The 27,625-nt window shown below is 45.4% G+C and overlaps 1 protein-coding gene across 4 annotated transcripts in view; it reads right to left on the reverse strand.

The window, feature by feature from the left end:
- CSMD2 (CUB and Sushi multiple domains 2) overlaps nt 1–27,625 on the reverse strand; it is a 617,682-nt gene that overhangs the window by 367,218 nt on the left and 222,839 nt on the right. For all 4 annotated transcript variants that reach the window (XM_032246841.1, XM_032246839.1, XM_032246837.1 and 1 more), the window contains one exon: nt 18,805–19,012. In XM_032246841.1, the coding sequence (XP_032102732.1) occupies nt 18,805–19,012 (208 nt within the window). The remainder of the gene's footprint in view (nt 1–18,804; nt 19,013–27,625) is intronic.

The following is a 27,625-nucleotide window of genomic DNA, read 5'->3' on the forward strand; positions in this document are numbered from 1 at the left end:
ATGAATCTTTTCCAGCCGGGGCTAGGAGTCACCAGAGACTTGTCAACTTCCCTGTGAAGGTAATTACTTGCTAAGGCACCAGGGGGATGTGGGGCTGGGGAAAGGGCTTGGGGGAGGGTAATTACAAGAATAGAGATTGGGGGGATTTGGATGGGGAGGGCTCAGGAGGGCACTGTTGAGTCAGGGCTGAAGGAAACTTGGCAACAGTGAAGAAAACTGCTGGTGGAAAGATGGAGGCCACGTCAGCATCCAGGATGTCATTCTCAGCTCAGAGTGAGGCTTAAAGGACACTTGCCCTCATGTGAAAAATGTCACTTGATGGAGCTTGACAGATTGCAATAATTGCGAGAGCCGAATAGACAGCAAACAGAAGTCAGGAAGCAGGCCTGCCTGTGACTCTTCCTGGTTGGGGCAAAGGCTGGGCTGTCATTGCCCGGGGACCTCTGTGGCATCCATAAAGACAACACTAAATGAAAAGGGTTATCTGGACAATTCAGGCCACAGACCAGCAATGAGAAGGACACGGTGGATGTGGTTAAATGACACAGGCCATTTATCTGCATTGACAGGGCTCTCCTGAAAGGGGATGGCAGTCTGTCCCATGCTCACCAAGGCCAGCTTCTAGGGAGCCGGCAGTATGTAGCCGCCAAGGCCTTGATAAGCCTGGCTATCTGTGAAGCCAGCCCACAACTTCAACCAACCACAGCCCAAGGGACAAAAGCAGCCTCAGGGGGGAAGAAGCTGAAGCCAATGGCACAGGCCCAGGACCATCTTTCCAGGATACCCAAGGTCTCTTCCCAACCTCCAAAATCCGGAGTGGCAGAAAGAGCATAGGCTGGGAGGCAAAGGGTTGGCTTCAGGCTGCAACTTCCTAGCTCTGTGACCTTGGGTAAATGACCTGAGTCTCAGGTTCTCAGAGTTGCTTAAAGGCACAAAGGAAACAATCACTATAGATTCCTGGGATGTCACTGGCACCCTATACATAGTAATTGTATTTTCTTCCTTAAAACCATCTCAGTTCCAGAAAAATCACCTTAGGAGGCAGATCCCACTGGAAGGGAATCTGTGGAGTTGGATTTATATGTGAAAAATTAGGAAGTTTCTGTGTACCAAGCTGCATGTTCCCAGCATGTTAGAGTCGGGGTGGTGAGGACCCATCACTTGCCTTATAAAACTAGGGCAACTGAAGTTCAGAAAGCTAAGTGACTTGCTGTAAGAGAAGAGTAAAAGCCATTATTGTTCAACCCTGACTTTCCCCATGTGTCCTTCAGGGTACTGCCAAATGGTCCTGGGACCTCAGAGCTGCCTGGCCCAAGAAGACATGACAACCTCTTGCTGTGGTCTCCCCTTGGTCAACCTGAAGCTGCCTCCATGACTTATCAACTGCAAAGGCCAAGATCCACAGGACCTTGAACCTCTGAAAGAAGCTGTGTGTAGCTGTCTGCATGGAGGCTCTGGGAGTGGGGTGAGAGGGACGGGGGGGAGGGGAGGAAGGTCATTCCAGGTGCTGTGACTATGCAAGGTCAGAGGAAGGACACAAGCCGGATTTACAAGCTGGGAATCTGGGCCTGTTCAAAGTCTTCTGTGCCCAATTATTTCTTATAACTCTATGTAAGGCCGCCTTGAGAGGGTCAGAAAGTTAACTGAGGTCACATGATCAGTTGGTAGCAGAATTGGTATTTAAGCCGAACACTGACTCCAAATGCTATCTATGCTCCATGCTGCCTTCCTTAGTGTCAGGAAAGAATATGAATTAGAGCCCAGAGGAGCGGACGAGAAAGAGGGGTAGTTCGGGATTTAGAGTTCAGAGGACGGGGGTCCAATTTCTGGCTCAGACACTTATTAGCTACATTACATCAGGTTTTTTAATCTCTTTATCATGATACTATTCTTTTACAAGAGTTTTGTGGCTTGGAGCGGTGGCTCATGCCTGTAACCCCAACACTTTGGGAAGCCAAGGTGGGTGGATCACCTGAGGTTAGGAGTTTGAGACCAGCCTGGCCAACATGGTGAAACTTTGTACTAAAAATACAAAAAATTAGCTGGGCATGGTGGCAGGTGCTTGTAATACCAGCTACTCGAGAGGCTGAGGCGAGAAGAAGTGCTTGAACCTGGGAGGCAGAGGTTGCAGTGAGCTAAGATCATGCCTTTGGACACCAGCCTGGGCAACAAGAGCAAAACTGCGTCTCAAAAAAAAAAAAAAAAAAGTTTTGTAAGCATAAAATGAGAAAATGCACATAAAACCCTTAGTACAGTGCCTGACACACTGTAGCTCTTAAAGTGATTATACTGCAGAAGGAATGTTAAGGCAGGAGAAAGGCAGATAGAGACTCAAAGAGGACAGATTGCATCAAAGCCTGCTCTAAGAGTGAGAAACAATACTAGGAGTGGCTGGCCTAGGATCTGCACTGGGAATAAAACGGGAAAACCCAGCTGGGGAGGACCATGTGTAGGTGAGGAGGAAGCTAAGTCTCTGAGGCTCAGTTTCTTTATCTGGAAGATGGGTATGCTAATACCTAACTCAAATGTGGAGGTGAAGACCCAATGGGACAAGAAATACGATGGCATTCCATCATGTGATGGCCTCAATTCAATCACAGAGGCAATCAATGGATATTTGCCTGTTTGTTTATCTTGACTTTGGTCCTTTTGCCAAAGGGCTCTGACACCAGGCAAGGTGAGCCAAGTGCCATATGCTTTTCCTTTTGATGCTGGTGAGATGCAGCTGGCTGTGAGGAAGGTGCTGAGACTCTAAGATCTCAGAGGCTATATTTATTCAACAAATTGTCAGAAAATCTTTACACCTGTCTGTGCCAGACCTCTACTGAGCCCTGAAGATTCAGAGATGATGGGCCAAGTCCATGCTCTAAAAGGGTTCATGTTGGGAGGTTCCTAGAGTCTAGAAAAGTTTGGCTTGTGCCAGTGGTGTAGGAGCCTGGCGGGCCCAGTGCGGGTGGGGCTGAGGGAAGGCAAAGGTTCCAATGTATCTAAAGGTTTCAGGAGGGAGACCCCTTGCATGGGCTTATATCAGGTAGACAAGGAGGTAACACTAGACTTTAAGGCTAACTTCAACAGCTCCTTGAAAGGTTGAGACTCCCTAGTTCAGCTTCGTAATCACAGGGCTTATCAGAGAAACTGGCACAGAGTAGGCAAGCGAAATTATTTGTGAAATAAATTAATAAGGTTTATCAGGAGTCAGTGTGCTTCACCTTATGGAATAGATGTGCTTACTCAAACTCACGCATAAGCCATAACCAAACCAAACATAACTGGGGAGAAATTCAATAATGAATCCATTCATAAAGAGACAAATCATTTCATAATGGGCAAAATCCACTTCCTCCATGTTATCACTATGGAAAGTATTCTACTTAGGCCTAGGGTAGCTCTTAAAATTAAATTTATTTCAGAACACCCAGGAAAATGGTTAAAAACACTGAATTAATTGAGTTCTATCCTTAGGAATTTTGATTTAGTCTGAGGTAGGGCCCAGGAATCTGCATTTTTCCATAGAGCAATCAAGCAAGTCTTCTGAAGCAGGGAGTTGGTCAGTATAACCCAGTTTGAGAAACACAGGATAAGTCCTAGAGGGCATTTTTTAAAGGAAACACAGGGTAGTCCCAGAAGGTATTTTTTAAAGTGGGGGCATAGCTGAGATGGATCGGAAACTGCAGGGCTCCTGGAAGCCGCCCTGTCTGGCCACCTCTTTTCCCCTCACCCTGCCTGTCACAATGTAGAGAGGTGTCCCTTTATTTCCAGAAAGACAATCAACTCCTGAAAGGCCCATTCTCTACTTCACTCTTTGATGTCCTTCATAATCTCTTTCCCCACAGCCTCTCATGCTCCATCGCATCGTGCTTCTCCACTTTGGTGCACATGAATCCATAGGGAGCTGTCAAAACCATGGATGCCTGGGTCCCTCTCTGGCCATGCTGACTTATTTGGTCTGAGGCGTCACCTTGTCACTCTGCTGGTTCTAATCAGGATCCGGGTTGCATGGACTGCACTAAATCCTTTATCCCTGCACATTTTTTTCTGGCCCAGAGATCAGTGTCCACAGACCCATCAGCTTTCTCTGAGTCTCCCTCTCAGCCATACCTCCAGTGACCCCAGAAGAGGAATCTGGAGATGAAAGATGAAGTCACGTGCAAGACTGGCTCCGGAGGCTGTGGCTACAGACAAGGCCTAAGAGGGGTCCCCGGCAGTACCCAAGTTCACTCTTGACAGTGGGAAGCCTGTTCATCACCCTCTGATTGTCTTTCCTCCTGTCTCCCTGGGGTTTGTAGGCAAGAGACAAGGAGCACTATAAGGATTCCTGGTGGGACAGGTTGCTGGCAAATTGATTTCACTCCAACTCCAGGGTGGGCAGGCAGACAGTACCCATCAAACCTCTTACCTCCTTTTGCCAGACCCAGTGCACTGCAGCTCAGAGAAAGTGAATAGATAGCTGAAACTGACGTGGCTGCAGAAATTGACATCAAGTGCCAGACATCAATTAGCCATTTGCTTAGCAAATTGGCTAATTTTAACCTCTGCCTCCCAGACCAAAACTCTTTTGAAGGAAAGAAACAAAAAGAAAGTGATATTTAACACATTTCTATTTCTGTGCTACACAGTCTCTCTCTGAGGTTGCAAGTTTCAGCCTAATTGATTTCTTAGTCAAAAGAAAAAAAAAGACAAAAAAGAAAAACAAACAACAGAGAGACCTCACTCACATTGCAATCAAACCTCTTTAGTTCTGTCGACTGCTGAGCTTTCTTTTTTTTTTTTTTTTAAGACTGGCCAAGTGACTTGCATAATTTAAGATCCTTTCTAGCACTGATCAGGCTGCTCTGGCCAAGCAGTTTGCTGATTAATTATTAATCAGACTGAGTTTAGGATGAGTAATCAGCAAAAGTCAGTGCTAATTTGCAAATGTCCCCAGGAAGGTTATTACTTAAAATACTTAGTGGAGAGGCTCCATGTTAACCTTTGCAATTAGCCACAGGACATTGTAACTGGCAAGGCAGAAGCAGATCTGTCCTCCAAACAAACCAACCTTGGACACCTACTAAGTGCCAAGCCGCACATTAGAGGCTTTTTCTGGTTCTGCTGGCAATGGCAGGGGAGAGGAAGAGCACAGAAGAAAGACAAATATCTAAGTAAGCAAGAAAATATTAGGTATTGACAAATGTTTAAAATACAACAAGATCCTCTGATAGACAGCAAGGGTTACTTTAGGCTGCATGGACAGGAAAGGCTTTTCTAAAGATAGGAAATTTACATTGAACTCTATATTTCAAAAAAGCCCGTTGTTTTTTTTTTTTTCTCTTTTTTTCTTCTTCTTCTTTTTTTTTTTTTTTTTAACTTGGAAGGAAGATTTGAAGACTGTGAAGGAGGAGGATCCTTAGCCCTGGCTGGGGATAGCTAGTGCAGAGGCCCAAGGAGGGAACCCTCTTAGCCCACCCTAGGGACAGGATGAAGGGCACAGAGAATGGATGTGACTGAGGGGCAGAAGGGAAGCCAGTGGCTGGACAATGTAGGGTCTTGTAGGATTTTATTCTAAATGTGATGGTAAACCATCAGGAGCATTAAACAAGGGAGACATGATTTGGTTAATAAACATAAGTCACTCTAGGTGCCATCGGGAGAATGGATTGTAGAGGGGTAGAAGCAGGGAGACAAGGCCACGGAACAGCCCAAAGGTGCTGGTAGCACCAAATGAGCAGAAGCAGTTTCCTCTTGGGAATACACAGATGTGGGAAGTTGTGGGGACGGCTAGGAGAAGAACAGATTATGAGTGGGGAGGGGATGAGAAGTCGGAATTGGATGGAAACAACTCAAATGTCCACCAGTGGACAAATGGATAAACAAAATGTGGTTTAGACATACAAGAGAATATTATTCAGCCTTAAAAAGAAATGAAATTCGGGAGCCTGAAGCAGGAGAATCGCTTGAACCAGGGAGGTGGAGGTTGCAGTGAGCGAAGATTGCGCTACTGCACTCCAGCCTGAGCGACACAGTGAGACTCCATCTTAAAAAAAAAAAAAAGGAAATGAAATTCTATCACATGCTACAACATGGATGACTCTAAAAAAAGTTATGCCAAATGAAATAAATATATATATATGAACAAATATATGAAAACAGAAAATGGAATGAATGGTAGTTATCAGGAGATGGGTGGGTTGGGGAGTTATCCTTTAATGGGCATGGAGTTCCATTTGGGAAGGTAAAAAAGGTGTTAGAGGTAGATAGCGGTGTTACCCACCACTAAATAGCTAATGTGCTTAATGATACTAAATTGTACACTTAAAAATGGAATGATAGGTTTTATGTTATATATATTTTTCCATTTCTTTTTAAGAGACAGAGTCTCTCTATGTTGCTCAGGCTCGTCTTGAACTCCTAAGCTTAAGAAATCCTCCCACCTCAGTGTCCTGAGTAGCTGAAACTAGAGGCACATGCCACTGTGCCCAGTGATATGTCCATTTTAAGATTCCTGTTAATATACATGAAGCCGAGAAAACCCGTCAGGGCTGAACATTTAAACGGAGAGCCACTGGCATCTGGATAATATTGAAAGCCCACACTGATTGGTTGGGGCCAGCCGGGAAAGTGAATATAGAAGAGGAGAACCTCAGGACTCCCTCAGCAGTCCAAATGTAAAGGCTGGACAGAGATTGGACATTGGAAGAAACTGCAAAGCAGACTAAGAAGGAATGGCCTTAGGGTGGTCAGCTACGTGGTTTCATAGGAGCCAAGAGAAGAAAAAAGTCCAAGAAGGACAGATGACCTGTGTCACCTGTTGCCAAGAGGTTGAGTCAGAGGAAGATGGAGAAATGACACTGGAATTGGCAACCTGGAGGTTGCTGGCAATTTTATCAAGGTCAGTTTTAGTGACAAAGCAGGGCAGAAACTGGGAAAAAAAACTGTCTTAGCAATTGGCGGTGGCCGAGCCATTCCATGGTAGCTGAGTGGGATGGAGTAATAGGGGCTTGATGGGTATTGTTTTTGATTTTGGATGGTAGATATTAGAACATGCCTTTACGCTGTTAGAAGTACTCAACAGAGAGAACAATTGTGGAATGCAAGAAAAAGGAGATAAATATAGTAGGGAATTTTGGGGGGAAGATGAGCTCTGGAGCCAGGAGAGGGCTGGCCTTTGACAAGGGACCAGGCCATCTTGTCTACAGAAGCATGAGATGTGGCAGACAATTTGGCTAACCAAGTATCTCATCTGCTCATCCACATTTCCTGGCTTCCTTGCAGCAAAGCTGGACTGTGTGACTGTTTGTTGCCAATGAAATATGAGTTGGAAATTATGTGTAGCATATCTGGGCTAGGGTGGTGGAAAGCCCATGCTGGATTCTCCACTCATTTCCCCTGTCATGGTATTAGAGAAGGCCACATATTCCAGATGGTGTGGTTAGAATAGGGGATATTCAATATTAAAGCCTGGATATCCACCTGTGTGACTATGTGGATCAGAGCCACACCTGCTGGCCCATCACAATGTGTAACATGAGCAAGAAAGAAACATTTTATGGTGTTATACCACTGAGTTTTAGGGTTTATAAAATTCAAAGAAGGCAGTGGGAAAATGTGAGGCTAGGGTGGTCACTTAGGCAAGGGTTAGTTCCAGACGGGCCTTGTGTGCCCTATCAAGGGATTGAATTTTATTCTGTAGACAACAGAAGATGATTGAAAGCTTTTGCCTGGGGCTTAAAGCATGTCAGATCTGCATTTTAATTAAGTCATTCTGGTAGCAGTGAAGAGGATGAATTGGACAGTGCCAAGATGCTGGGAGATCAGTAAGGAGGCTATTACATCCCTCAAAGAAGAAAGATGATGGGCTGAATTCAGGAAGTAGTAGAAAGGATGGAAAGATAAGGTATACGGGAAACTTAGCAATTAATTGAATGTGGCTGGTGAGAGAGAGTGATTAAATAGGGATATTCCCAGATTTCTAGATAACTAGGTAGAGAATGGTATAATTATGAGCAAAGTTGAGACAAGTTGAGCTGGAGATATTGGTGGTCCATCAAAATGGAGATGCCCATCAGGTAGCTGACTCTACAGTTTGACTGGCTCAGTGGGCAGGCTGGGCTGGGGAACCAGATTTGGGAAGAAATAGGTGGTATCTGAAAACTTGAGAGCAGGTAAGACTAACCTGGCAGATGCATGAAGTGAGCAGAGCAGCACAGTGAGAACAGAGCCCCTAGGACATCAAAGGAGACAGAAGAAATGGCCAGAGAGGTCCAAGAAGAATCAGAAAGAGTGGCATGAAGGCAAGGAGAAAGCAGAGACCCCAGAGGAAAAAATGACTGACAGTGTAAAGTAATGCAGAAGTGTCCAGGAGATGAGAGTTGAAAAACATGTTCCATCATTGGTAATTGGAAGTGGTAGTCTTTGGAATGGGGTAGGGGTTGGAATGGTTCTTTGATGATTATCTTAATGTGAATGGTTTCAGAGGGATGTTGAGGGGTTGAAGAGTGGAGGCAAAATAGGTGAGGAATGAATGGGGAGAGAAGACTTGAAGGTAGCCAGTGTAGACCACTCTTCAAGAAGCTTGGGTGAGAAATTCCCAGAGATGTTAGAGATCTATTTCCTCCATGAAGCTACCTCATTTTGTTCAAATAAACTTTGCCCTCTCCCTCCCCAATTGACCCAAACTATTGAGTTCAACAGTGGTGATTTTGCCATTTCATTGGACTGTCATTGCTAGTTTTCTGTGTGAATCCTGCTTCCCTGGTGGGCCTATGGATGTCACCCATCAGCCATTAGATAAAGAGAAACTAGAATGAAAAGAAGTACAGACTGGGCCAGGCGCAGTAGCTCACGCCTGTAATCCCAGCACTTTGGGAGGCTAAGGTGGGTGGATCACCTGTGGTCAGGAGTTCGAGACCAGCCTGACCAATATGGTGAAACCTCATCTCTACTAAAAATACAAAAATTAGCCAAGGGTGGTGGCATGTGTCTGTAGTCCCAGCTACTCAGGAGGCTGAGACAGGAGAATTGCTTCAACCCGGGACGCAGAAGTTGCAGTGAGCCAAGATCATGCCATTGTACTCCAGCCTGAGCAACAGAGTGAGACTCCATCTCAAGAAAGAAAGAAGGGAGGGAGGGAGGGAGGAAGGAAGGAAGGAAGGAAGGAAGGAAGGAAGGAAGGAAGGAAGGGTCAGTCAGTCTTAGGAACTGGTGAAGTGGTTGCAATAGCAGGAGAGAGGCAAAACCAACGTGAAACACTGTGAAGGTTAATCTGAGAGTGGGTAGAAAAAACATTCATGGCCAAACATGAAAACAAAGACCAAGAGGGAGCCTTGAACATTTGGAACGAACCAACATCATTCCAGAGGACAGGTCTTGCCAGAACAAGGGGCTCTGGAGGGCCCAGAACAACTCCTTCCATCTGTCTTAGCAGCACCATCAGGCATCTGGCAGCTCCTCAAGAGAGATCGAGGACAGCATCTTGTTGTCTGGTGCCCTTTGCAGTCCTGGCACAGGCCTCCTCGCAGACGAGGCACTTAGTACAAACCTGTTGCATGCAGTCAGACTCATGGGGGGCAGGCCAGCTGCCCGGCCTCAGCTTCCCATGCACAGAACTTTGCCAGGTCACAAGCTTTAGCAGAGCCACTGTGCCCACTGCAACAACACCGGCTCACTTCCTGCTCCTCCCAACTGTGGCTTTTGTTCTCTTTCTGAGAACAAGTTCTCGCTAGTGGAAGCAAGGAATTCACATTGATACTCCACGGAGAATGCCGGAGCCCTGGCATTCACCCCTCCGGACACATTTGTGCCAACAGCATGCTAAGGCACTAATCCTTTCTTACTGCTTCACTGCAGAGCTTGTAATGCTATTTCCAACTCCAAGAGATACGGGAGATGAGATTTTAAAGGGCTGGTTATTTATGGCCTGGCTCCTGATGGATACAGCGGATGCAATTTCATGGGCTCCATCAAAAAAGGACAGTTTCTTAGTGTGACTTAAAGCGTGCTGATGTGTTGGGGAAGGAGAGAGAAGCCAGGGCGTCTCAAGCCCACAGGAAGGCAGAAGGTCTGAGGCTCAGCTACAGTGAGCCTTACTGGCTTACCAGCTCAGCCAAGATGGGTTGAGCATCCTTAGTCAGGTACAATCTGAGCTGTTTTTTGAGTGTGCTTGAGATCTTGACTCTGCCTTGCTCCTGACATTTGAAGAGGAAACCTTAGAGGACAGGGATCAGGCCTATGCTACTTCTTGCGTACGAAGTTCAGGAGCAAATAGAACATTGAGATGATAAGGCTTTACACATGCAGTTCCCTCTGCCTGGAAGGCTGCTCCCTGAGTTCTTCCCATGCAGCTCCCTCTCAAAAGTCAGGTCTCAGTTTAAATCCTACCCTCCTCAGAGAGGTAAGATTTAGAATAGGGTCCCCACTGCTGTTATTCTCCATCCTGTTCATTTGCTTTATGACATGTGTCATACTTTTTACATTTACGTTTGCATATTTTACTAACTCCAGTCTCCCCCATATAAACCATAAGTTCCACAAAAGCCTTATTTGTCTTCTCCACCATTGCATTCCCAGTGCCAAGCTCAATGTCAAGCAGGAGAAGGGCCTGAGTAGTTTGCTTGAATGAATGAATGATGCTGGAGAGATGCTGGCAATGAAGATGGAAATGGTAAGATGACAGTGACAATAATGAAGGATATTTTCCCTATGAAAGATGATGCTGGTACTCATTGTGAAGATAACTGCTCGTGGTATTACCAGGGTATCGAACACCAAGCTTTCAGACGTGGCTGTTGATTTTATCTGACCACCCTCACCAGTCTTATCCCAACGACTGTGAATTAGTAACCAAGGGCAGCTGTGTCCCTGCATGTCCAGCCTTATCTTCTTGTTGCAGCCTTGACTTCCCTATCAGTGCCCATTTTGTGCTGGAGAGACCAATGGGCATTGCCATTCCCCACTCCACTCCAGCCCACTTCTTCTTCTGTGTTCCTCTTTCTGTACATGGCCCCATCACAGTCATTCAGCCAGAAACTTGGTCATCATCAGCCCTTCCTCCTCTCTACCCCTTCACAGCTGCCTTAGTTCAAGGCTGGACCGTCTCTTGCCTGTGGAGTCACAAGAAAGTTTTATACCTGATTTCTGGGCCTTTCTGTTTGACCCACTTAAAATTCAGAATGATTATTTTACTTCCCTGCTTAAACTCTCTTAATAGCTTTCCACAGATTATGGAATCCTCTCTGGCTTATGAACAAAGGGCAGGGTTCTTCCTGGTCCATGCTCTTCCTGTGTTTATTTTGGGCCTCATGTCCTGCTCTTTCTCTCTTGCTCCCTGCACCTGACTTGCAACACCCCAAACACATCAGGGCTCTTTTTGGCTCCATGCCAATGGCAAAATCGTACCCCTCAGTTCAGCTCAAAAATCATCCTGTGGGACTAATTTTTCTGAGTCCTTCCAGCATCGCTGTCCTCTTACAGGAATGCTGATGACTTGTTTGAAGGACGGTCTTAGCTTTTGTCTTGCCAGGGCTTCCACTCCCAGCATGAGTTTTGGGTAGGGCAGACAGTCATGTGATCTGGATCTGGCCAATGAGGACAACCCTTGGCTACACTGGTGTTGAGGCACGGGCAAATGACTCAGACTGGTCCACCAAGGTTTATCTGAGGGCTTTTGTAGAAACCGTTAGGAAAGATATGCTCCCTTTCTTCTGGGATTGCCAAGACAGGTAGGTTATAGGGAGCTGAGGGTGGTCACCTTTGCCACCTCTTGGGAAAGGCTGCCTAAGAATGAAACACAAGAGAGCAAAGACTTGGGACGGCCAGAAACATAATTTGCATCCCTTGATCTAGTACTGCCTGAAGTCAAGTTCTGGACTTTTCAGTTACAGAGGCCAGTACATTCCCCTTGTAGCTTGAGTTAGCTGGAAGTGGGTTTCTATTTCTTAAACCCAAAAAATCCCAGCTATATCATTTCTCTTTTTATTTCCTAGGGGAACTTCTTTATACTTCTTAGAAAAGCACCTAACACATGATATTGCAAAGCATTTAATTATATTCTGCCTCTTTGCCCTGACTGTGAGCTCCAAGGTCCAACACAGTGATTGGCTATTACATAAACATTTGTGGAGGGAATAAATAACTCCTTAGGAACCAAGACCACAGCTTTGTCCCTCTAGCACCTAGGAGAGCCTTGTTCACAGAAGAGTCTCAATAAATGATTACAGGAAATAAATAGGGGAAAAGTGACAAAGAACATGAATGAGCTAAGCCAATGGTTTGATAAAGTATATGAGAATAAATAAGTAAGTGGATAGTTATTATTAACAAATCCCCATTGGCATGCAATTCTCATTCTAACTATGTCTGGATCTAATGGCTCTTAAATGAAATATCTAGTTAAAAGTCGCTGAGATCAAATGGTTCTAGTTGGCTCAAATTCCACGTGAAAAAATGCCTAATAATTAAAGCAAGATCGTTCAAGAGGAGAGAGTGTTGCTAGCAAAATTTTCAAAGTGGACATCTGCAGAGTAGACAGGAGTTTTTGTATCCCCACCTACAAAACGAAAAGCAAACGAATAAAGGGAACAAAATGAAGCAAATCCATCAAAGCTCTAAGGGCGTGAAAAGGAGGGATGAAATTAAAGAGATTTAATGATGAAACTCAAAAGGGATGGTCACTGGAGAGAGTAGGTTGAGCCTGCTTTCCAGGGAAATTTGCTTTCCCAAAATAGCCAAAGTCTACCCAGTGGCCACAGAGCCAGGATCTGGGAAGTCCAGACAGATAGAGCAGGCATGCTATTCTTCTGCAGGTGGAGGGAGATGCCTAGGCTCAAAGGTAGACATCAGAGCCCCGGGGTGGGTGCATGGTGGAGAGCATGTTCCTTAGAGAATTCCTGGGACTATTTCTTCTTGGCCCATGTCCCAGGGATCAAGGAATTCCCACACTTTGGCCAGGAGGACTAGGCAGAAGCCCTAGAAGAATGCCCTTTGTAACCCCTCATCTCCTCTATTAAAATGGTATGCATCCTTCTCGACATGTCTCAAGTCTCTGCCTTGAGGCCTTGGTCTCCTGCCCCAGGACAGTATCCTTTGAGCTCTGGAAGATGCTCTCCTCTCATTTCCTACTTTGAATGTTTGGTGGAGGCAAGTTTGTTAGCACACAGGTCTGTGGAGACTGGGCCTGGGATTACGGGGACATAGAGAACGGGCAGGCAGAACCCATTCAGGGTGATCGAAATGAAATAGATAAAAAAGGAAATCAGCGTACGGCGATGGAGGCAAGGAAGAGAGGCTGGGAACCACTGGCAGAAACTAACCCACAGAGTAACAGCCAAGGAAATGGGAGGGGCAGAGGTTTGTTCCAGGATCTATACAGAAATCCCACGTGTGGGAAGGAGCTTTGGACCTCTCCCACCATACACACCCCACAAACACACTCCTGAAGCTGGCACTTCCACTGGCCCCCAGGACAAGGGTGGCTTCAATTCTGAGTGCAGGTCAGACTCTGTCTGCCTGCCTTCCCTGTTGTAGGAAGAAACTGCCCCCTCCCCCTACTCTGCGGGAACCCAGTGCAGGGGCTGTGCCTAACTCACTGTGGAGTGTCCCGGCTCTCCTAGTGCTGCACAGAGCTCTCAGTAGTAGCTGAATTAATAGAATCATCTTCTGCTTTTCTTTCTTTTTCACTTTTAGACAGAGCCTAACACTGTCTCCCAGGCTGCAGCGCAATGGCACAATCTCAGCTCACTGCAGTCTCTACCTCCAGGGCTCTCGTGATCCTCCCACCTCAGCCTCCTGAGTAGCAGTGACCTCAGGCGTGTGCCACCACATCTGGCTGATTTTTGTGTTTTTTGTAGAGATGAGGTTTCTCCATGTTGCCCAGGCTGGTTTTGAACTCCTAGGCTCAAGCAATCCACCCACCTCAGCCTCCCAAAGTCCTGGGATTAGCGGTGTGAGCCACTGCATCCAGCCCTCTTCTGCTTTTCTAACAAAGCAGCTAACTGGCCAGTCTGGGGCTAGATCCAGGCACAGAGGTGATGCTATCACAATGTGCTTGCCAAGTGCAGCTCTAGGAAGATGGTTCCAACAAAAATCACTGTCCCCTCTTCTGACTCTGCAAGGACATCCTCCAGTTTCACCCAGAGACTCTCCTCACACTGACCTTATTTGGGTTTCCAGGCAATTCCCCTGGAGGCTGGATCAGCCAGGGCAGCCAGGCTGTGCCTTTCTGCTGGTGAGGTGCCACTGGGCTGGAAAGCTCATATGCTGGCTTCAGTGGGACCACCAAAAATCGGGCCAATGAGGATCTGCATTGCTGGAGTTGCCTCATTTTACTCTTTTCCTCTCAAAGCCTCATCCCAGGAGTATTGTACCTATTGTGAACCAGGCAGCAATTGCCATGTTTAGCCCTCTCAAAATGCTTTGTAGGCTGGTATACTGAGACCCATTTTTCATATGTGGAAACAGGCTCAGAAAAGCTGGTAAATATCCTAAGACAGCACAACTACTGAGAGGTGGCTGGTTTTTAGCTCAAGTTTGTCTGACTCCCAAGCCTGCCCCCTTCCCAGTTTGATGCCATGGAGCAGGCTTGATACCTAACTCCAGAGAAACTGTACAGACTTCCTCTCCCATATCATAGGAGGGGATGTCTGGCTTTTCCTCCTTTCTCATAGCCTGAGAGGGTTCTGGAGAGACTCAGATAGAGAGTACCGGGCATGAGACAGAGTAAGGAAGTGACAGATTCTGGATCTAGTGTCTTCTCAGGGGTCTTCACTTTGTTGATTTTCTCCACCAATGTAGAGGCCAGTTCTGTGATGGGTTGGGAACCATTTCTACTTGGTATAACATGATCCTGATATCCTCCAGGGACCTACATTCCCCATATTGTTAAAAGGGTCTTCTGCATCCCCAGTCCCAGTCCTTTGAAAAAGTCCTGGGGCTTCATGAGGAAGCTTAGCAAAGGTGAGAGTGTTTTCTTAGAACATAATGGAAAGGAAAGAGCCAAATAACTGGGTCAGAGCAGAGCAGAGAAAGAAGACCCACCACCCTCACCCTCCAGCAGGGTCAGTGAGAGAAAATCTGGCCCCTATATCAAACTGGAAATGGAACTGTGTATAAGGGGGGCAGGAGTGTATACATGTGCTTAAGGTGGTCAGCAGGGGGTGCGAGGGGTGACTTGGTGATGTGAATTTGGTAGTGACTTGGAAGGGTGTGTGTCAGAGGTGATTTGGTAGTGTGTGTGTGTGTGTGTGTGTGTGTGTGTGTGTGTGTGTGTGTTGGGGTGAGGGTTGCATACATCTATGTGTAGTCAGGGTGCAACACCAAATCTCTGTGAGTTGTAACCCTCGGTCAGCCCAAGCCCAGCTTTTGCTCATGGTCACACACACACACACACACACACACACACACACACACAAAGCAATTAACTTTTAGGGGAAGTAAGTCTAAAATACTAGAGAATCTCTCAACATGTCAGAGCTACGGAGTTCAGTGCTCACCATAGTAACAGTTTTTTCCTGTTCAAAACATGTATTGTTGGATTGCCACAGGCTCGTCCAGGACCAGCAACACAGGGAGAATTGGTCCACGGATTGCTGCATATATATTGTTGGACACTCAGGTGATGGGCACGCACTGTTATTTATGGGTGCTCCCCCCATCCTATCTTTCATGATGTCAGCACAACACTTCCAATTGATTATTTCCTGCCACAGTTTGGGCTTTGAATTGTCCTTTGTTTTATGAATAATATTCTGAGTAGTTGGCAGGTTTTCTTCTAATATCCTTACTTGGCAAAATAAAAAATGACCACTCCTAGGTTTTGCCAATTGTTTGGAAATTTTACTAGTCCAGAAGCCCTAATTTAAACTCTCCTGTTGTTATCCCATTGAGGGGGAGGAGAAGAGTGGGGAAATGGAGTCAGGGATATTGCATGCCACTCTCCCTTCTGAATCAGTGGGAACTTGCTATCTGGTAAGGAAGGTAGGGGATTTTTTTTTCTCTCAAAGGAAATCCTGTCTTCTTGATAGGTGAAGGGGTTGCCCAGGTGCCCAAATCCATCTTTGCTAACAGGATCTGTTGTTTTTCTATGCCTTGGCACAGAATGCAAGAGAACAGCCTGAAATCTTAATGTATGCTTACAAAAGCAGTATACTCATAAACCAGAAGCATCAAATTTTTACAGGAATCTGGGGATCCATAAAGGAGAGGGGCAAGGGAGAGAGCTGATTCTTCCCACACATACGTCCTGAGCATCCAAGTTTGTTTATCCATAATTGCTATGCAAGTATAAATTAGAACAACAAATGCATCCTGCCTGGCAGTGGTGACACCAACCCTGTAAATAGTTATAATTTAATCTTATAGCAAAGAGTTCTGAATGACTCCCCTAACAATTTCCTCTGCTTAGTTCCTTATCCACTGAGTGACTTAATAGGAAAAGGAATACTCTTTCAGATTTGTTTCACTCCAAAAGTCTGGACAACGCGTAGACTCACACCTGGAGGGCAGAAGCTGTAGGAGACCATTTGGCCCGCAGATAAACAAATGAGTCAAAAAGGCCTTGGGACTGGAAGAGAGGGAACTGGCAAGGATATTCATCTTGGCACCTGTTTTTAGAAGTGAAAACTTGGGAATCGCCTAACAAGAGATCTGATAAGTAAACTATGCTACAGTCTTAAAAGGGAACGCTACATAGCCCAGAAAACACATCACAGATATGGCATGTCATAATAGCATGCTGTCAGGGCTTAGGAGTCAGGTTTGGAATCAGATTAACCTGGGGCTGAATCCCAGCTCTGCTCCTTACTAGCTGTGTGACCTTGAGCAAGTAGTATAACCTCTCTGGGCCTCCTTTTCCTCTTCTGTAAAAGGAGGAAAACTATGCTATCTACTTCACAGAATCTTTATGAAGATGAAATGAAGTTATAGCTCTAAAGAGCTTATAACCTATCTGGCACACATTGATAGTAAAGGGTCAACAAATGATATTATTATCAAACCTTGTATATTTTGGAGGCATCGGTAATGGTATAGGAAAACATTTCATGACACAATGATTAGCTAAAAATATGTAACTACAGATATTTTTAGATCCTAATTTGGTAATATTAAAATATATATAAATAGCCAGCTAGCTTAATCTTAGGCTAAGAAAAAAGGTCAAAGGTGAGTACATTGAAATTTTAATAGTTTTAATTTTTCCATATCTTTGTAGATTTTCCATGTTTTCTACCAGGAGCATATGTATGACATTTACAGTCAGTAACAGGAATTTTACAATAAGAGGCGGAGGTCCGAGGGTCTTCACACTGGGCCGGTCGTCGGGATTCCAGTTGAGTGAAGACTCACCTGAACCTTCAACCCAACTCCCAGCTTAAAATAACCAGCTGTTGTTGCTCCTGGACTAGTTTATAGAACATCGACCTCCACAAAGCAGGCTGTCCTCGCTCACATGTGCTTCTCTCAGCCCCCTGACCAGGATATGAAATGACCTGGCCAGCTTCCTGCAACAAGCTCACGGTAACACCAGAGTCTTCTGACTCCCACGTCAGCACACCTTCCACTGCACCAGGAAACTTGAGTTTTCCAATTACACTAGCTCCCAAATCTGAGCCTACATTTGGGGAAAATCCATTCCCACTTTATCCCTCTTAAATATTTAATGGTCACACTTGGCTCCTACCATGGGTTTGTCTGATTTTCTTACCAAAGAGACAATGAGCTCCCCAAAAAACCATGTCTTACTCAACTGTGTCTCTACCACCATGAAACCTGGCACAGGGAGGTGTGCAATAGACCTGCCCCGTTCCCCTCCTCTCCTCCTCTCCCTCCCATCTTCCTCCTCCCTACTCCCACTGACTGCCATGTCTCTGTCTTTCCTAGGATCTGTCCTTCTCTGACTCTTGTAGTTACCCACTTTCTGCTCCATTCAGAATCCTCAGTGACACCTCCTCTACCCCTAACTCCATGCACTGATCCCCGCCTCCCCCTGACACCATGCAGCAACTAAGGCTCCAACGATGCCCATCTTTGCCTAAAGTACACCTGGACATATCCTTATATTGGCTCCTGATGTGCTAACAAAGGTCCTCCTGATAACACAGCCACAATAAGAATACCACTTGTGATTCTTGTCACCCAAACAGGAGGCCAGATACTTCCTTAAGCCAAACTCAGTTTGAGCACATCCTGTGAGCCTAAGTCTGGAGGACAATAAGCCATGATGGCTGTAAATCCTCAGTAACTCATATCCTCCCTAGCCCAACAGCAACTGAGACTCTCTATGGAGCACACCACAGAAAAGCCTGCACTTTTTAGCAAAGCCAGAACAAGACGGAGAAGGTTCGTCCTTCCCTTCAGACACTGAGACATAATGCCCTTCTGATGTCTCAGGACCCTTGGAGTGGGAAGAATTAAGACTAAAAATGTTCTGATCTCAGCAATTGCCACTTACGGTTCTTGTCCCTTTTTGGATGCTATGCATATATCTTCCAGAAACGGAACAATATTTCAAATCTTTTTATTAGACCTGTCCACATCCTGAGACCAGGACATTTTTAGTCTTAATACAAGTTATTCAACCAAGACCCATCATAAAATTCTTCAGCAAGAACATGTTTCAAATCAAATATCAAATTCACTATAAAAATTTAGCCCAGCTCTAAAAACATGCAGTGGTTTTTCATTAGGATTAGATGAAAAGACTCCAAAAGTAGGTGTAAGGAAGTGGTTAAGACGCCTCTGGCTGCAGGTCCAGGCACTAAGGAGACTGTAAGCATCCCAGTAATTCACAGTTGCAGAGAACAGGGTAGGAAAGGAAGCGGGTGTTGTGCTTACCAGAGGGAGGAGCCTTCCGTCCCAGTGACTTCCAGAAAGTCGTAACCATCCTCCAGCTGGAAGTCAATAAAGACCAAGGCGATGGTGTCTCCCAGCTCAGCCAGGATGGTCCACGTGCAGTCGGCATTGTTATGGTACTCCGAGGGGAAGTGGGGGCTGGAGATGATGCCACTCTGGCCCCGCAGAGTCCCACCACAGGCATCATCGGCTGTGGGCACAGAGACAAGAGGCTCACATGAGTGGTCTGGTTTTCAAGCCCTAGCACTCACCATGGGCTTTACCTGCAACACATCTTTCTGTCTTCCAAGAATACAGTTCACAGTGTGTGGACTAGATAAAGCAGCAAATAACTTTGTTTGGATGAGTCCATCTGAGAAGGCTTAACAGAGGAAGTTTCATTAGAGCTGGGTTTTGAAGAACGAGTAGGAGTTCACTAGATAGAGAAGAAAGGGAAGGACATTTCAGGGAAGAAGGAACCCAGTGGTCATAAGCACAGAAGTATAAATGTGCAAGGCATGTCTAAATAGCTCTAGATGGCTCATCACAGGGTAAAAAGAGGAATAATATAGTAATGGCATATAGGAGAAGTCGCATGGCAGAGAACACTGAGCCAAAAAGATTTGGAGGTGGGAGTGCATTGGAAGGGAAATGGATTTTAGGGTCAGGAAGGTCTAGATTTGAATTTAGGCTCCACAATTTCCCAGCCATCTGCATAACTTTGGAGAATTTATTTTTTTAAGCCTCAGTTTGCTTCTCTGTTGTGATAACTGTATTAGATAATTAATGTGATGGTACCTAGCATTAGCCAGTGACTTACATGTGGTAGATGCTAATGCTAGGTTCTCCTTTTTCCTTCCACTTCATCTTGAGGATCAAAGCAGTGAAGAAATATGATTAAACTTGCATTTTAGAAAGAACACACGCTATGGTATAAAGGAGGTCTGAGTCAGGGAAGCACATGGGATGCTCTTGGTATCACCAAAGTCACCGAAGTCCAGGTGAGGCTGGATGAGATTGAGCTAAGGTCACGGGGAGGGTGGGAGAGGACTTATTTGAGAGAAATTTAGGAAGCAGGACCTCCAGGCCTCAGCAACTAGGAGGTATAAAATCCAGGTTGCTGGTGTAAGCCTTTGGATGGATGAAAGGTACTATTTCTTGGGGCAGAAAACCCAGGAAGGGAGCACCTTATGGTATGGAAAGCAACGAGGAGTTCAGTTTTGGACACACAGAAGTGGGTATGTCTGTGAGGCATCTAATGGTGAGATCAGATTAACAGATATATAGAAGTCATCTGGGATAGAGATAAAAGTGATCTTGTTTAGCAGCTCTGAACTACTCTTATTAATGTTGTTTTACAGGGTCAAGAGAATCATGAGCCAACTCATAGCATTTCTCAATGCTAACTCCTAAGTTTGTGTGAGTGCAGAAATGTAAGAAATACACCTACTCTACCAGAGTAGGTGCTTATGAAGGTTTCCCTCCCACATCCATTAACTGAGCACCTACTGTGGGGCAAATACTGGGCTACAGCCAGCACTGCAATGTGAAAAGCTTGATTTCCTCTCTGCCCTCAAGCGCTTCTCAGAGAGGAGGTGAGCAGGCAAGCCAGCAATGGCAACATAGAATTGTCATAATGGAGATGCTCAAGGCACAGTGATAGCACATAGGTAGGAAGGGCTTTATGGAGGAGACAGCATTTTTATTAATATATTAATCCATTCATTCAACAAATGCTAACTGAACACCTACTATGTGCCAGTCACTGTTCTAGGTGCTGGGGATTCAGCTGTGAATAAAACAAACAAAAATTCCTATCATCCCAGAGCTTACATTCTGATCAGAAGGATAAAGACAATTCCAAGATAAATAATTAACTCTATGGTAAACGAGGTGTTAAGTGCAGAGGAAAATGGGGTGTCTGGTGTTGGGAGTGGGGGTGTGGACATTTCAGAAAGGGTGGTCAGAGAAGACCCCACTGAGAAGTCAACACTTGAGCCAATACTTGAAGGAGTGAGAAAGAAAGTCACATGGGAAAGAGCATTCCAGACAGATAGAACAGCAAATGCAAAGGCCACAGGGTGCAGACGCCTGACACCATTGAAGAGCATCAAGAGACCCAAGGGGCTTGAATGCAGGAAGAAGAAGGAAAGTGGCAGGGGATAAGGTCAGCAGAGGCAGGGCCACCGAGGGCCTGAGAGGCCACTGTAAGGATGTGGACTTTTACTCTGAATAAGTTGAGAAGCCAGTGGAGGGTTCTGGGCTGAGGATGATATGGTCTCATTTGTGTATTAACAGGATCCCTTGGGCTTCCAGGTAAATAGCAGACCAAAGAGGGCAAGGGAAGAAGCTGGGGGCCTCTTGAAGCTACCATGATAATTCAATGAGAGACGATGGTGGCTTAGACCAGGTGGTAACCGTGAGACGTAGAGTCTGGCTTCATTTCAAACACTGAGCTGGCAGCATACATCAGCTGAGGGCTGCCTGCTTGGTAGGCCTCAGGGGAGAGGGTGTCTTAGGCAGAAAAACAGAAAGGGCAGTTCAAGTTTGGGGAGTGTGGCATGTTTAGGGACTTACTAGGCAGGGCTGTCTGAACTTAAAGGGGCATGCAGAGATGACAGAGCTGGGCTAGGCAGGAAGGCAAGAGCTGGACCATGAAGGGCCTTGAATGCCAAGTAGAGGAGCTGAGGTTATATTCCCCTCCCCTCTTCTGGCTTTGCTCAACCCAGCTGCCCAGGCCCCAGGAAGCAGGAAGGTAGGCAAGATTGGCCTTGCTTGGCTTTAAATCCAGTTTAGTGTTGCTGTTGATTTGTTTTATCAAGTTGCACAGTATTTCCGCCTTGGGTATCTCTCTGGCAGGAGGCTATGAAGTCTGGCATCTGAGGCAGAGTTTGTCTCCTTCTGATGTAAATAAATTCACCGTGAACATTACCAGGGAGATAAGCCACAGGAGCCAGCCAGCGAATGGGAGATTTGTCAATGTCGTTCCCAGAAAGCAGTGGGCCCACTGGTCCCTGACAGTCCTGTCACTTGCCCTCACTATACCAGGTGGAACTGACTTCAGCCCTGGGCACAATGGCTGAGTCTTGACTGCACCGGGGCAAGGGATCATGGTGAAGGAAGGGACATTTAGCCTGAATCTTCAAAAAGGAGTAGGAGTATGCTGGAAGGGGAAGAAATAGAAGAGTTCCAGGTGGAGCAAACAGGCCCTCGGAGGCAAGAATGCCTGGATGGGCACACTGCTTGGGGAAAGGCTTTGATGGTATGGCCGAGGTGTTTGGACTTTCCTCTGCAGGTGTAGGGGAGCCATGGTAGGTGTGGAAAAGAGGGTTTTCGGCAGGAAGTACAAGTCCAGACCTATTTTAGAAGGATGATTTGGTCCCCTAGTAATGGATGAATGGTGTGGTTTGGCAGGAGTGGAAGGTAGCCAGTGGGGAGACCAGAGATAGAGAACGGAGAAGAGGTTGTTCCCATCATCAAAGCTGCAACTAGGCAGGGAGGAAAGAGAAGCAGCAGGAAGGGATTTAGGAGGCAGGCTGTGGAGGAACAAGAGGGTGTGGTCTCCAACAGAGAGTGGATGGTGAAGGAGAGAGCAGAGACAGGGACACTAGAGGAGATGCAGCTCTTCAGGAAGAGTGACAGCCCCTCCTCCCCTCTTCCCCATTCCCTTATTGAGTGTGAGATCCTGAGGAATAAACAGGTGGGGATACCTACAAGCCTGGGATCCCAGAGACTGTGAGGCAAGGAATCAGTAGGACCAAGAGGGACCTCCCCCCACAGGAGTGGAGAAGAATGGGGACTGAACAGACATGTACGGAGCAGGGAGAAGCAAAGATACCCGAAAGAAGGGAGGGTGGGAAAGGAAGGGCATTCAGGTGCAAAAGTGAGCAGGGGCCAAACGGAAACATCAGAGGAGGAGGGAGTGGCTCAGGAGGTGGGGAGCAGGTGCAGCCACTCTGTGTGGACAAGTCTCCAACCAGGCCCTTGGTCCACGTGGTCTCATTTAATCTGGCCTGCACATCCAGGCAGACAACCAAGAATTCCAGACGGAGAGCAGGTCTTAGGGGGAAAGACAGTGACTCCAGAGCTTTCTGCCTACTTCCAGTCTTAGAACCCCAAGCAGATATTCCACATTGCTCTCAAACCCAACCCAACCCAAACTGCTCTCATCCTTTCCTCCGAGGAACCTAGCCTTCTTTCTGACTTTCCCATCTTGGAGTGTCAGCACTATTCACCCACTTCCTCATGCCAGAGGCTCAGGGGACATCCTCAACTCCTCCCGCACTCCCACATCCAGCCAGGGACTCACCTGGCAGTCCACCTAGGTGGTGCTCAATCCTGTCCCCCGCCATCACTGCCACTGCTGTACTCCAAGTTGACCACACCCATGAAGCCGCCTCCTGGTCTCCAAGCCTCCTTCCTCCTCCAGTCCATCCATTCCTTTTGTTTTTCAGTTTTAAAATTTTACTTTTAATTGACAATAATTGTATATCCTTATGGAATACACTGTCATCTTTTGATATATGTATTGTAGAATAATTAAATCAAGATAATTAACCTATCAATCATCTCACATACTTATTTTTTTGCATTGAGAACTTTATCTTGGAGCGCTCCTTTTAAAAAAGGTTATTGTTACAAAACATTTGTACATTTTTATGGGGCATGTGTGATTTTTTTTGACATGCATAGTAGGCGACATAGTTTGGATGGCCCACCCAAATCTCATGTTGAAATGTAATCCCCAATACTGGAGGTGGGGCCTGGTGGGAAGTGTGTGGGTCATGGAGATGGATGCTTCATGGTTTGGGGCTGTCCTTGTGAGAGTGAGTGAGTCATCTCTAGATCGGATTGTTGAAAATTGTGTGGTGCCTCCCCCTCACTCTCTCTCTCTCTTGCTCTGGTCATGTGATGTGCCTGCTCCCACTTCGCCTTCCACCATGAGTAAAAGCTCCTTGAGGCCTCCCTAGAAGTTGAGCAGCTGCCGATGCTATGCCTCCTGTACAGCCTGTGGAACCATGAGCCAATTAAAGCTCTTTTCTTTATAAATTACCCAGTCTCAGGCATTTCTTTACAGCAATACAAGAAAAGCCTAACACAGTATGTATCATGATCCAGTCAGGGTATTTAGGGTATCCATCACCTCAAGGGTTTATCATTTTTATGTGTTGGGAACATTTCAAGTTCTCTCTTCCAGCTATTTTGAAATATACAATACACCGTTGTTTTAACTATAGTCACCGTACTCTGCTATTGAACATTAGAACTCATTCTTCCTTCTACCTAACTCAGGGGTCCCCAACCCCTGGGCCACGGAACAGGACCTGTTAAGACCTGGGCTGCACAGCAGGAGGTGAGTGTTGCACTAGTTATCTAATGCCTGATGATCTGAGGTGGAACAGTTTCATCCTGAAACCATCCCCCACCTCCTGTCCATGGAAAAATTGTCTTCCATGAAACTGGCCCCTGGTGCCAAAAAGGTTGGGGACCACTGACCTAACTGTATGTTTGTGTCTGTTAACCAACCTGTCTTTATCCCTCACATCCTCCAACCCCTGACACACAGCCTTCCCATCCTCTGGCAACTATCAATCATTCTACTTTCAACTTCCATGAGATCCACTTTTTTAACTCCTCGTATGTGTGTTAGGTGATATTTGTCTTTCTGTGCCTGGCTTATTTCACTTAGCATAATGACCTCCAGTTCCACCCATGTTCCTGCAAATGACAGGATTTCATTCATTCTTTTCTTTTTTTTTTAAAGTAGAGATGGGGTTGTGCTGGACATTGCCCAGGCTGAATTTGAACTCCTGGGCTCAAGAGATCCCTTGGCTCAGCCTCCCGAGTAACCAGGACTATGGGTGCATGCCACTGTACCTAGCTAATTTAATTTTTTAACATCTGAGTAGTATTCCACTGTGTGTGTGTGTGTGTGTGAGTGTGTGTGTGTGTATGTGTATGTATGTATGTGTGGGTGCATATATATATGTATATATATGTATATATATATACGTGTATATATATATATATATATCACATTTTCTTTATACATTTATCCAATGATGTGCACTTGGATTGATTCCATATCTTTGCTGTTATGAATTGTGTTTCAGTAAACACGGGGGTGTAGGTATCCCTTTGATATACTGATTTCCTTTCCTTTGGATAAATACTCTAGTGGAATTGCTGATCATATGGTAGTTCTATTTTTAGTCTTTTGAGAACTCTCCATACTGTTTTCTATAGTGGCTGTACTAATTTATATTCCCACCAACAAAGTATAAGAGTTCTCTTTTCTCCATATCCTTGCCAACATCTGTTGTTTTTTGCTTTTTTAATAATAGCCATCCTAACTAGGGTAAAATAATATCTCATTGTGATTTTGACTTGCACTTCTCTGATGATTAGAGATGCTGAACATCTTTTCCCATACCTGTTTGCCATTTTCATGTCTTCTTTTGAAAAATGTCTATTCATGTCCTTAGCTCACTTTTTAATGGGATTATCTGTTTTTTTGCTTTTTAAGTTGCTTGAGTTACTTGTACATTCTGGACATTAGTCCCCCGTCAGATGAATAGTTTGCAAATATTTTCTCATCTTTAACAGGTTGTCTTTTCACTTTGTTGGCGGTTTCTTTTTCCGTGTAGAAGCTTTTTGGTTTAATATAGTCCCATTTGTCTATTTTTGTTTTTGTTGCTCGTGCTTTTTGGGTCTAAGCCATAAAATCTTTGCCTACACCAATATCCTGGAATAATTCCCCTATGTTTCCTTCCAGTAGTTTTATAGTTTCAGGTCTTAAATTTAGGGTTTTAATTCATTTTAAGTTGATTTTTGCCTATGGTAAGAGATGAGGTTTAGTTTCATTTTTCTGCATATGGCTATCCAGTTTTCCCAGCATGATTAAAGTAAGTGTCCTTTCCCTAATGCATGTTTTTGGTGCCTTCGTTGAAAATCAGATGGCTATAAGTATGTGAATTTATTTCTGGGCTTTCCATTCTGTTCCATTCATCTATGTGTCTGTTTTTATACCAATACCATCCTATTTTGGTTACTATGGCCTTTTAATATATTTTGATGTCACGTAGCATGATGCTTACAGCTTTATTCTTCTTGCTCAAGATTGCATTGGCTATTCAGGCTTTTTGTTGTTGTTCCATATGAATTTTAGGATTGTTTCTTCTATTTCTGTGAAAAATGACACTGGTATTTTGATACGGATTTACATTGAATCTGTAGATTGCATTGTAGCCTCTGTCCATTCTTCACAGAGGCCACAGTAATACCGGAAAGCATGGGCCTGATTACGCCACTCTCTCTGTGGGAACTGTCAATAACCCCCATTGTCACTCAGGATAAACTGAAATACCCGATGCCTCACAAGGACCTCACAGGCCTTGCCTCATGCCAGTCTCTCCCTCCCTACTATCTGCAGCCACCCTGGCCTCCTCGCAGTTCTTCTGATACACTTAGCATTTCCTTGTTCCAGGGCCTTTGAAAGTGTGATTTTCTCTTTCTGGAAACTTCTGCCCTATCTTTTTGGGCCTGACTGCCCCCCGCCCTCGGCCTTTAGGTTCCAATCCAAGTGCTGCTTCCTCAAGGATCTTTCCAGAAACAGGATAACCTCTCCCTCATCATATTATTTCTGAGCACCACATATCTTGCCATAACTAATAATTTTCCATAATTATGCCATTACTTAGCTAACGTGTAGACAGTAAACTCCATGAGAACAGAGGCCATGTCTGTTCTGTCCCTATCAACTAGCACATTTTCTGGCATACAGCAGGTACTTGACTAATATCTGCCAAACAAATAAATGTAAGAGGAAACTGAAGCTCAAAGAGGTTAAGTAACTTTCTCAAGGTCATAGACCCTCTGGCACTAGGACGGTCGTCTCCTCCACCATAAGGCACATCCCTGCTTGTTAGTGGTTTGGTAAGGCATCCTGAGATTTTCAAGCGTCCTAACTATAGGCAATGATTTCTGGACTGTGCTAGAACTGAGGACTTGAGAACTTGAGATCTTCTGGCCAGAGCCACAAGTCCCCTCTGAAGGTGGCACCTTTACCATTTTAGCCGACCCTGCCTCTTGGGCTTATCTAACACCCTGGCCCTCGCATTATCCTGTTTTGATTGAAGATCCTGCAGAAGCTGTTTAGAGGTTTTCTCACACTTTAAACAAGGCATCATATTTCATGGTTACAACTCCAGAGTCATAAAACATAACCTTCAGCTGAGACCATAGTCCTTAAATATTCATTTATACTTTCTCCTTCTCTGGCAATGGACATTTTGCACCACCATTAAGTCATGCATATTCTGAGATGCAGGTGTGTTATGCTGATAGTTGCCTTTGCAAGTTTATGACTTTATTTATGATTGACTTTAAGTTCTACGGAAATCTCTTCAATTAACCATAATTTTAGAGAATGATCCCTCAGTTCTCTTTGGTGGCTGTTAACTCTACAATGGCTGACGAATTTCAGGTGGAAATGGAGAAAACAGGATTTTATCCTCTCCACTTCAGGCCAGCTGTAGGGTGCCATCTTGTATGCCTAGAAGATCTGGGGTCCTTGGAATTGGCTTCTGTTCATATCATCTTCCCCAGGACCCCTCAGCATCTATGGAAATGAAGATGCCAACAGGTCTCAAAGGAGAAGCCACCATCTTGCAATTCCAGTGCAAGACTGAGAGCACCAGGGCAGGAGTGCCCATAGCTGTTTCCCACCCCCTTTTCTTGTGCAGAATGGTTCAGTGTGCCTTCCCATGCTAGGGCCCCCATAACTTGCTCAACTTCCTCCGTCCCCTCTTCCTGGGGGCTTTGG

The sequence above is a fragment of the Sapajus apella genome, unplaced genomic scaffold (assembly GCF_009761245.1).
Source record: "Sapajus apella isolate SASKATOON/1434 unplaced genomic scaffold, GSC_monkey_1.0 scaffold62, whole genome shotgun sequence".
Classification (NCBI taxonomy): Eukaryota; Metazoa; Chordata; class Mammalia; order Primates; family Cebidae; genus Sapajus; species Sapajus apella.